The sequence below is a fragment of the Pongo abelii genome, chromosome 1, assembly GCF_028885655.2.
Source record: "Pongo abelii isolate AG06213 chromosome 1, NHGRI_mPonAbe1-v2.0_pri, whole genome shotgun sequence".
In the NCBI taxonomy this organism is placed as follows: domain Eukaryota; kingdom Metazoa; phylum Chordata; class Mammalia; order Primates; family Hominidae; genus Pongo; species Pongo abelii.
The window spans coordinates 133269818-133281843 of record NC_071985.2 but is presented as its reverse complement, the minus strand read 5'-3'; the positions used below and the strand labels follow the sequence as shown (position 1 = coordinate 133281843).

The 12026-nt window shown below is 37.1% G+C and overlaps 1 protein-coding gene across 1 annotated transcript in view; it reads left to right on the top strand.

The window, feature by feature from the left end:
- The first annotated feature begins 1024 nt into the window (after window positions 1–1024).
- PALMD (palmdelphin) overlaps window positions 1025–12026 on the top strand; it is a 48996-nt gene continuing 37994 nt past the window's right edge. The window contains exon 1 of the mRNA XM_002810570.5: window positions 1025–1514. Within this exon, the coding sequence (XP_002810616.2) occupies window positions 1470–1514 (45 nt within the window). The 5' untranslated portion in view covers window positions 1025–1469. The remainder of the gene's footprint in view (window positions 1515–12026) is intronic.

Sequence of the window (12026 nt, the reverse complement as noted above, 5' to 3'; positions counted from 1 at the left end):
TCCTTGATGAATGCCACTTTTAAAGTCAGGCAGCTGGTGTTCCAATCCTGGCTTTGCTACTTACTAGCTATATGGCAAATTACCTCTCTGAGCCTGTTCCCTCATTTTTAAAGTAGGGATTATACCACTTATCTCTCAGCACTTTGCAAGTATGCATTTGCCTATAGAAAGAATGCAACAAATATTAGCTATTATTATTACTAATATCAACACTGCAAAGGAAATTAAACCATATGTTCAATGTTTGGGTTGTCCTTTTAACCTCTTCAGCTGAATGTTGATATGAAAGTGCTCAATAGCATTCAAACACATAATAATAAGGTAGCTGGTAAGTAGGATTTACTTCAGCAAAATTTAATTAAAGAACCTGTAGGGAAAAGAAAACAGACAGAGCCAGTTGTACAGCTTCCCAGCCTCTGCTTTGACCTAAGAGTCTCACTGGGCTTGCCTGCCTTTTTCTAAAGGATGGGGGAATACTCACACAGTGCCGGGCTCCAGGCAGTTACCGAATGTCTCATCACATTTTCAAAGGCTCACTCCTCTCTCTTGCGTAACCGGTGAGGTCAAAATGGGCACCTTCCTGAAAGCCAAGAGTGTCATTTCTGAACAGCGTCCAAGAAAGAAAACTGCATTCCATAGAAATCCAAGTCAAGCAATAACAAAAGGTGGCACTTGGTGTTTAAGCCACACTAAATACCTTGGTGGGCCAACTTCTTAATATAGTCACATTAACACCTTTGATTTCTCCATGACCTAAAGATTCCAAAGTTTGCAACAAATTGCTGAGCAGGGGGGTCGGGGGTGGGGTGTAGAAGGGGGAGAACAAACCAGTGTAGATTTACCACTACATGAAGTTTAAAGTAGCTATAGATTGTTGTATTATTATCAAATCCAATCAGTGGAAGAAAGGCAAACAAGTGACTCGGCGCTTCTGCCTCAGTCAAGGTAAGGCTCTCTCCCCTAGAGCTAGCGAGCAGGTAAATGAGCTTTGTACAAACACACACAGACCCACACATCCGGGGATGGCTGTGTGTTGCTAGAGTAGAGGCTGATTAAACACTCAGTGTGTTGGCTCTCTGTGCCACTCCTGGAAAATAATGAATTGGGTAAGGAACAGTTAATAAGAAAATGTGCCTTGCTAACTGTGCACATTACAACAAAGAGCTGGCAGCTCCTGAAGGAAAAGGGCTTGTGCTGCTGCCGTTCAAACTTGTCAGTCAACTCATGCCAGCAGCCTCAGCGTCTGCCTCCCCAGCACACCCTCATTACATGTGTCTGTCTGGCCTGATCTGTGCATCTGCTCGGAGACGCTCCTGACAAGTCGGGAATTTCTCCATTTCTCCACTGGTGCAAAGAGCGGATTTCTCCCTGCTTCTCTTCTGTCACCCCCGCTCCTCTCCCCCAGGAGGCTCCTTGATTTATGGTAGCTTTGGACTTGCTTCCCCGTCTGACTGTCCTTGACTTCTAGAATGGAAGAAGCTGAGCTGGTGAAGGGAAGACTCCAGGCCATCACAGTAAGTCTGCATACAGTTATAACTCATTAAGGTGGTTGCTTAGAGGAAGCCAGACCGTGGCCGGCTGCCCCTGTTGCTGAGCCCTCGTAAGTGGAAAAACAGAACTGTCAGCCTTCATGGACGCGTCTCTGTTTCTCTCTTAACTCTTATGACCCTCTGTAACTTTGGGGCTTCAGAACCTGAGTGCAGGGCAAACGTTCTTGATTTTCAAAACGGCTGTGCCTGCATTTTAAACAACAATCAAAAGCTGTTAAGGCAGTCTGATTAACTATCTTTCACACTCTGTGGTGTACCTTAGAAAGGCAGTTTTTCCTTGAATGTCCATTTGACTGGCATTAGACAAAAAAACAGATCCCCAACATGGAAACTTTTTTAAGCTATGAATGCCTCAAAGAGTTAGAATTTTTTTAAAAGAGAGAAAAAGAAATTTTAAAAATGACCTGAAACTTTGTATTTGTAGTGTGGTAGCATGTTCCAGAAAGCCTAAGATAATTAAAATGAATGTTAATATACGTAATTTAAGCATTGAACAAGAGAAAAGTAGGTAAAAGCATGTATCAGATTAATTCTAAGATATCAGTTTCCAGCAGAGTCACAAACCGAATAAGATCCTGATAAAAGGAATGCAGTGCATGCAGTGGATTTGGAAAATATTTTGTTAATACCGAGAAGGAAGATCGTACATTTTTTATGTTTGTTCCGGGAAAAAGTCAAAGCCAGAAATAAATTACTTTTCTTAAATGATCCAGCTTTCTTTTTAATTTTATAAAACCCTGTATTTGGCAGTAACTTGAAAATCTGTGTCACAATCATTTATCACTAGCTATAACTTTTGATGTAATTGTTTTAAGAAGAAAAAGATCTTTGGAAAGCAATATCCCAATTTCTCATCATTTTCTGCCACTGACATTCGGTATAGGAAAAAAATGAGTACTTTTTAAAAACTGGTGCTAAATCAGGGATTTTTTGTTGTTGTTCTTAAAATTTTCATTGCATAACTAATTATGATAATCCTAATTTAGATTTTTTACTAAATTGATACAGTGTCTTAGTTTCACCCAGAAAACATTCAGTAAATTGAAATGTCTTCTTAGCCAATAGTAAGACACCAGAAGTCTATTGATAAGGTTGGCACTTTTCCATAAAACAATGCTTTGTTAAATGTCTAGCTTCTAATTATTACATGTTCCTCTCTTCAGAAAACCTTGGTCGGGATTATTGTTTGTTTTGTTTTGTCCTTTTTTGTTATTAAACTCAGCCACCATCTCAGCTGTCCTGCTTTAAGGGACAGGAACTCGGCTCTGCTCTGTTGTTTTTGGCATGGGCCTTTTACATTACAGCTGTCGTCTAAAGGTTACTTTATTAGACTGTGTGAGTTGTGTGGTCACAAGCTCCACTATTTCTAATGCTTATATCTCCTAATTAGCTAATTGAAATAGACAAGTAGGCTCTTGTTCTGAATTTTCCTCTTTCAGTTGGAGCACACCCTTGCTCGAGCCCTTTTTCCCTCCAGTGCACCTTATAACTCTTACCAAAGCCACACATGTTCCAAAGATATGGCTGTATACAGTTATTTCTAAGGCTAGGAATCTTAGTCACTGAAGGTTCCAAACGCAAATAGAGACAGAAAATCCTCATAATGTCTTAAAAGCCGTCAAGAGAGTAAGTAGGTTCCTGAATACGCAGATGTATGCTTTTTTGATGATTAAAAAAAAAATTTTTGGATTATTCCATCAGCCTAAATATATCCCATTAGAAAGGATTAAACAAATCTCCCAAGTAAGATCACAAAGTAATTCTAGCTTGGAAGTAATATACTTGTATAAAGGTTGTAGGGAAAAAACTGGAAAAAGTTTATGGGAACAAATTTCTCATAAACCAGCCTACACCTCACCAGGCTAAATCCAGTCACATTTGTCACCACCTAGAGGAAAAGTGGAGCAGTGGTGTGTCCATGGAAACAACACATCCACTCTCCTCCCTCTTGGACGCCCTGGGACATGCCAGCTTTCCTCGCCCTCACCCTTGCCTTGCCCAGGAAGCCACCTCAGCTAGTCTCTTTCCCCTAGGAAAATAAAATCACAGAGTATGCAGAGAGTTTGCAAGAATTATTTCATTTTTGGAAGTGCTTAAGCCTCAGAATCTCCAACCTAGACTAAAACTCAGAGAGTATCTTCTCATTTTAGATTTTTCCTCCTACTTACCTACACTGAAATAATTTTTTGTATACTTCAAGAATGAAATCAGAAGGCAATTCCCCAATGCACCCAGACATAGCAACACAGAGACCTCACTTTGGAGGAAAAAAAACAACTTTTACACTCTAGGATCTATTTGATTTTTACATTAAAATTTGTTTCTCCAATTGCTGGCTATAAAATAAAATAATCTTCACAGTTGTATTTATTCTACCTGGTTTCAAGTGCCTAAAAAGTCATTATTTTTCACTGCAAAGAATTGAAAAAATAAATGTATGTACCTAGAATTTGACAGAACAAAGATCCAAGTGCCAGTCTTTTTTCTTTTTCTCAAAAAAAAAAAAGGTTAAACACATTAAGTAGTTGAAATGTGACACTTAGGCTCTCAAATTGAAAACTAAATTACTATCGTGATGCCATTCGTTTCTCATATCAGATCAGTAAATTGAATTTTAGATTAGTCAGATGTCTTCTTAAAGATTTAAAGAGAATAAGAGCAAAATTATGAAAGTATGCAGAAACAATTGTTCAAGGGTAGATACTTCAGTTTGGGTATACCAAATGTAGATTCTATTTAACACAATTACTATCATGTTCTTCCTTAATACTTTATCCATGCACCAACTCTTCCCTTACTAAATTAATGGTCAAAGTACCCCTTTGCCTAGAAGTTCAGTTTTCAACTATAATTTAAAAACAGGGCTGCTTAAAATTAACTAACTATTATGTTTGATCTTTAAAATGTCTCTTGAGGCCCTTTTCAAGTCAGTACACACTTGAACAAATAGCTGATCTTTCTACAAAAGGTGAGCTAATTGGAACTCAATAGTATTTTGAAACAGACTAGTAATTTGAAATTCACCTTTAACAATACTGGAACTGAGGATACCAATGACTCCAGCATTCTCGAGAAGCGTGAGATGAAGGACTGAATGTACCACTGACAGAGTTATCCCTACAGAGATACTGTCTGAAAGTGAACGTGGCCCACACTGAAGAACAATGAAAAGGCCCAGGGTCTCTCCTCAGAAACACAAAGATTCCCTTAGGATGAGTAACGTTCTGTATACTCTTAACAACTCCTCCACAGCTAATACATTTTCTTACCCCCATGCCTACAGCGACATTGGAAAATACCATTACAAATATGGATATGCTCAAACTGGAAAACTAGATCTTAAACTGTCTTGCGATCATAGACTCAGTTCTATTTGAAGGATGAACTCAGAGGAAGTTTAAGAACTGGAATCCAATTTCAGAGAACAGACTCAACTGAGGAAAAGAGAGTAAGAAGAAAGCTGACATTTTTATTCTCCTCCAGGCTTACCTTTAACTGTAAGGAATGTGTGTTATCAACACAGTCTCTCATGCCTTTATTCAATTAATGGTTATTAGGCACCTACTATGCACCAAGCCTTGTGCATTTAAATGAAAAGAAGTGAAATAAGGGGAGTCTGGAGTGTGAGGAGTGGGGATGGGAGTGCGTTGTAAGTTAAAATAGAGTGGTCAGTGTGGGCTTCACAAAGAGGGTGACGTTTGAGCCTAGATGTGAAGGAGGTGAGTTCTGTCAAAAGTTAGACAATAAAAATAATCACAAGTACAAGCACCTGCCTAGGACTGCCTCCATTTGGAAAGGAGCCATATAAAGTCCTGACACTGGAATTTGAGCAACAGAGCCAGATTTTGCTGGCCAAAGCTGCTCATGATGAAAAAAAAAAAAAAAAAAGCTCTCACATTTCCCCTGATCCACTCCCTACTGCTTTCCACTCCCAAATACCCAAATAAATTTATCTTGACTTGTAAATATAGGAATTTAAGAGACATGGAGTTCTTTACATAAAACAGAAATCTCCACAGTACAAAGACCAATATTAAAACAAGAACATGAACACAGATGGGTTCTAGTTATTTCTTTAGCACATGTTCCCTGTTACAAGTGTCTCTGGGCACTCTACCTCATCTTGTTCCCTTTTTGTCAATATCTGGGCTCTTCTAACAGTCAGTAAGACAGTTAGTGACCCAAAAGCAAGACCTGCTGTGTGATTTGTGAGGCCCAAAACACAAGGGAATGTGGTGGCCCTTGTTCAAAAGGTATTCAAAATTTCAAGGTGGTAACAACAGAGCTTTGATCTAAGTGCTAGGCCCTTCTGAGCATGATGACCTGGGTGACTTCACAGGTCACAAACCCAAGAAGTCAGCCCTGCTTCTGTATTCCAGACTGGCCATATATATTTTTCTTTATTCGCTCTATCTGAACAAATAAGAGAGTGAAAACAAGTGTAAACTAGCCTGGGTCTTTAACAAAGACATACCTTAACATGTGTTTGGATCATTGTATTATTTAGAGTTCTAAGGAATTCTTAAAGTACTAGTGGCCAAAGAATGCATAATGCCCCATTGTTAACCAACATACCTCATGATTAAGACATAGTTAGGGGAACAACTTCTAATTTGTCAGGAGCTTCCAAAGAAATTCACATGAAGATGGTACATGAAGATGTAGCAGTCTTCTAAATATAAAAGTCCCATGCCGGAATATTCAACAGTGAAACCTCAGCACAATTTTCCACAGTGCTGTACCAAGATTACATGTTTCTTCCAGAGAGGGAAAGTTTTCTTCAAACAAATGTGGTATGCCACACTTCTTTGCCAAACATAATAGCCCACCCATAAAGGAGACCATGTGATGAGGTATAATAATTTTGATAGCTCATTAAGGAAACTGCTTTTTGTTAACTGGGGAAGGTTTTTCCACTGTGCAACAAAATGATAATGCTACTTTGCTAACTCCTCTACTGACAAAGATCCCCATGAACTTTCTGAACATTACTGGATGGTTGAAAGGAAAAGCTGCTTCTTTAGAAAACTGTGATTAAAACAAATTAGAGAATAAGCATCTAAGACTAACCAGAGTATAAACAAATGCAACACAGTTCAATGCTAAAACTGCAATAGGACTTCCACTTTTTAATCTGCAGTCTCAAACTACCTACCCTCTCTTAAAAAGAAATAAGAATATTTTAATTTATTTAAATGATAGTAATGTCATTTTGGGAAGAGACTCCATGAAAATTTACCTCCTTAAGAAGTTCCCTTACCCAGAACCCTGTGGCATGCACATTTTTCTAAAACATCTATACTTATAGTTTTTACATAAAATCCCAGGGACTGAGAGGATTCAGTCAAGCCACTTAAGACGTAGAGCTAGGTTATCCTCGGAAGTTCTGAATGGAATTCAAAACTAGCTTCTGTCCTAAGCATCAAGTTTTCAATCTATTAAATGCATCAGTGATTGACACAGGATGATGTAACATAGCAAAGTGGGCTACAACAGCTATTCCTAAACAATTATGCTAACAACTCTGGAATAAAATGGACATCTCCTAAGAAAAAGAATTGTGAGATTTCTAACAATTATAACAGTGCCTATTCTTACGCAGCATTTAGGCTATGAAAAATAAAACTTTCACATCCATTTTATCTCATTTGTCCAAGCAGTCCTATGAGTATTTTCAAAAGCATATGTTATCATTCCCATTTTATGGCAGAAAGCCTAGGCCAAGAAAAGCTAAGGAATTAGTCAAATGTCGGAACTTGAATCTATTCCTCTGCTCATGAGATTCTCTGACCACGGCATCATGATAAATTTTTATAAACATCAAAATCACACCCCTGACCCCTGTTCAGGACTTCTTTAGATTTCTGGCTGGGCATGGTAGCTCATGTCTATAATCCCAGCACTTTGGGAGGTTGAGGCAGGCGGATCACTTAAGGCCAGGAGTTCAAACCCAGCCTGGCCAACATGGTGAAACCCTGTCTCTACTAAAAATACAAAAATTAGCTGGGCATGGTGGTCTGTGCCTGTAATCCCAGCTACTTGGGAAGCTGAGGAACAAGAATTACTTGAACCTGGGAGGCAGAGGTTGCAGTGAGCTGTGATTGCATCACTGCACTCCAGCCTGGGTAACAGAGTGAGACTCCATCAGAAAAGAAAAGAAAAGACAGAAAAGAGAAAAGGAAAGGAAAGAAAAAAGAAAGAAAGGAAAGGAAAGGAAAAGGAAAGGAAAGGAAAGGAAAGGAAAGGGAAAGAAAAGAAAATAAACTTCCTCAGATTTCTATTGTTCACTCTTATTAATACAGTTTGACGTGGAGCCAAGAGAAGAAACTATGGAGTGTCTGCTTTGCTTAACCACATTTTCTAACCCGAAACAGTTCTCCACCTCTGCAGTCTCCTCCCACCTTCCCCAGTTTGCAAGGAATAGAAGTGGGCAAGAAGAGACTGTGGTGTCATTTCAGAAGTATTTGTTATTATTTTTAAGAGGTTTGGAACAGAATCAAAGTCATTTTTCAGAGCACCTAATAGTTCAGGCCCCTTTTGCCTCTGCCTTCCTCCCCATCCCACTTCCTTTACGTAGCCTCTTCCCTGCAGCCAGGAATTCTCAAGACAAAGACATCCTTGCATCTTTCACAGTTCCCTCAACAACGAGCTCAACACTAGCTGGAGCACCAAAACAAAACAAAACAAAAAAACCGTCCTAAGTGAGTGAATGAATGAACGAACAAATACAATCAAGCTGAGAAAGGGTGAAAGCTAATGATTGTCTGGCCTGCAGACAGATTTTTTTTCACTGAAGACCCAGCCAAATTTACCATCGCCCCTTGATTATTCAGGGGTCTGTTATGTGTTTGTTGTTTATCCTGGTTTTGTTTTGTTTTGTCACTAGTTGTTAGAACAAACAAGATAGGGTAGACAAAGGAATAAAAGAGTAAAACACACGCTGGATTCTGTTTAGAGGTATGTGAGAATGTGTTGTAAGGTTGGGAAAGAAGACTACAATTATTTGATAAATGAGGTTTAGAAAATTTGTGCTTTTTAATTCACCCCATAAATAGTAGTGATAACCATGCCCAATTTCCATGGCTAACTTAAGAATTAGGATATTTCAAAGCTAGATGCAGACATAATTATTGGAACAGAAGAAAATGTAGAAACTTCTTTATCCACATCCTCACTCTCTTTACACCATGCTCAAGTTCACCCAGCTTCTCCTTGAGCACTTCAGTATCACATGGATCAACACCCCCCAAAAACACCCTTTTCCATTTGAGAACAGCTCTCTGGGTTAAGAGTTCTGCCATAATGTACCAGAATCTAGTTGCCTCTAACTTCCACCCAATCTTCATGACTCCTGCCACTGAAGCTATACAGTTTTTTTTTTTCTGGATTTCAGTCATTCTTCACAGACTCATTCCAGACAATCTCCAAAATGTCAGTGTAACTGTTAGAAGTTGGTGCTAAGAGTTGATCAGAACTCATGAGTATAGAGACCTTTGGTGCTATAATGTCCCTTATTTGGGGAATTGTATTTCTACTGATATATTTGAAAAGCAATAAGGAAGAAGGAAAATAATAAAAATAAAAGATAAAAAAGCATCACCCCTGGAATTGTAGAAAATCAGGTTCAACACAAGTTCCACCACTCGATCAATCACGTGACTTGAGAAAGTTAATGAACTCTCTAGTTTTCATCTTCAGTGTCTCTAAAGTTAAGAATTGACTTGAAAGTTCAGTAAAGAAGCCAGATACACAGTGAATATATAAAAAGCAGTAGCTTTCTGAAAAACAGAAATTAATCAGAAAATATAGTGTGAAAATATCCTACCCTTAATAGCTATAATATTTTACAATGTTAAAATTTAAAAATAATACTAGTAAGGAAGTATGCCAGATTTAGATGAAGAAATGTTTGCATTTTTATACCTACTAAGGAAACGTGCAGTATTTGTACAACAAAACTTTACCAAGTGACATGCTATATGTGATGAGAGACGCACACTATTCCTGAAAGTGCAGTTTTAAAACAGAAAAGCTATCATATACTTCCAAATTTATTTTAAGTTTAATACAGTTTCAATCAACATCTCTAAGGAGGTATTCGCATCCACAATATAAATTGTGGTTAATTTATATTACTAAACATGTAAAAATAATCCCAATTTTATATGAACTATAATAAATTATGCAGATATAAATCTTATATAACATTATCAATCTCTGATTATCTCTGGATAGTGACCATTAAGAGTAACTTTTTAAATTTCATCAAGGCATGTAGAATTTTGTTTGGTTGGTTAGTTGCTTGGTTGGTTGATTTCTCTGATTTGGTGGGGAATGTGGATAAATAAGGAATTAGTTGGGTTTTCAATTTTGTTTCTGTTGGAATTTAACAAAATGATTCCAAAGTCCAACTAGAAAAACAAACTATGGCTATTAATCAATACATTTTTGATAACAGCAATAAAGGAAAACTTGAATATATGTAATTGGTAAATGATCTAAACTATGCAGTGTTGGTACCAGAATCAATAGTTAGAGAAACTATACAGATAACCTGCAACTGACCCTAATGTACATTTTTAAAAATTAGTAAGTAATAAAAGTTTCATACTAAGTCAGTAGGAAAGAATTATTTGATAAAACTTCAGATACATAGTTAAAAATTTAGAAAAACAATTACTCAGCATCTATGATGGATCAAAATAAATTCAGCTGAATTATGGTCATTTTTTAAAAGAAAAATGGATGAATAATTATTGAGTCTTAGATGATAATATTAAAAACATTTAAAAACTTAATAAATGTTAGTTATTATTAAAACCATCTTAAACCTTCATCATCTGCAGATCTTGAAATAATTAAGCAATAAAAAATAGTGTGAGTTTTAAATGCTTTGTTTTTAGTCATCAACTGCTACCACCTAGACCTATTCCTTGTCTAAATACCACATTCCTTGTCTGGATGCAATTCATTCTACAACTTTGCTAGGGATTAATCTGTAATTTCACCAGTCTTTAAATACTCATCATTCACCTCTTTGCCTCTTCAAAAAAATTGGGTCACTTGCCACTTTCAGTCTTCCAGTATCTTTTCACTTCATCCAAGATTCCAAAGAGGTTACTTAACAATATTTTTCTGTCATGTCTATAAATTTTTCTACCCCCTGAAATGAAACTCATCAGAGACTGAAGACTAGAGCAGCTCTGTCTTCAGTGCTGTATTTACTCTTCAGCTTTGATTTCGCTTTAGACATTTTTGTTCTACCCTTTAGATGATCAAGATTATTCTCCTTAATCAAAAATATGAAATTAAAGCAGAAACGGAATCATATTTTATCTCTGTCATTTTAATATTACGCTATGTATCTCAGCAGTCATCTTGTTGCCTTTATCTTTTTGTTCTCAGCATAACACACATGCACACACACACACACACACACACACACACACGCATGCACTTTTTGTGCCCTCAGTGTTTTCATGTTTCACATCTTCACATCACCCTGAATTTTTACCTTATTTACACTATTATAAATAGGTGTCACTGTCTTATCTTTATTCTTGGTTGTGTGAGCTTATTGGGAAACTCTCAGTGATAGTAAATGATTTGGTTTTATTTTTTTAAATAGTAGCTCTCTTTTTTTCTTACCCGACATCATTTTTAATTGTGTGTCCATGTTTCCATTCGTAAATTGCCCATGCCTTATAATCTATCTTCCCTCTTGAAATTTTTGCTCCATTTTCAATAATTTTTTTAAGAATGTTTCTCAAGAATCGTAAAATATACTTCTACTGAAATCTGGTAAACTTTTAATTATGCCCTGGATTCTTTCCTAAGAATACTGTTAACACATCTCTTTTTCTCAAAGTTACCATTATTTGCACTTCACCAACTCTGCATTGTTGGTAGTACTTAAATTCAAATAAGCAGTTTCTACTAGTGTTCTTTTCAGACCCTAAGCAATGAAAATATCAGCAAAGCTAATCATGAAGTTATAAGATTATCAGCTTCTAGAAAAATGAATCTGAAAACATTCAACTATTTTAATTCTTCAATCATTGCACTAACTTGCCCCTTCCAATTGTTTCAGTTGGTTTAGAAAAACCACCTATACCCTCTTTCTAGTCAAGTAGTATGATGGCTTCTGTTTTTCTTTACTTTTATCCTTGCCTAAATGCCCACAACCATGCTTTTCTTTTGTAGAGTTAGTGAGAAGTAAAAAGAGCCCAGGACTGAGAATTAAGAAGATCTTCTTACTAGTCTTGGCCCTGCTACTAAATACCTTTCTAAGCAAGCCACTTAACCTCTTAAGGTTTCAAACTCTAATATGTAAAATGAAGCATTTGGACCGTAGGATCACTAGATCTCTCCCAACTTGCAATATCATGACTCAGTGGTTGCCCTTTGTGCTCCCCACAATCTGTTTATTTGAAATAACACGGTTCGTTCATTGCTCCTTTCAGTTATGTGGCCAAA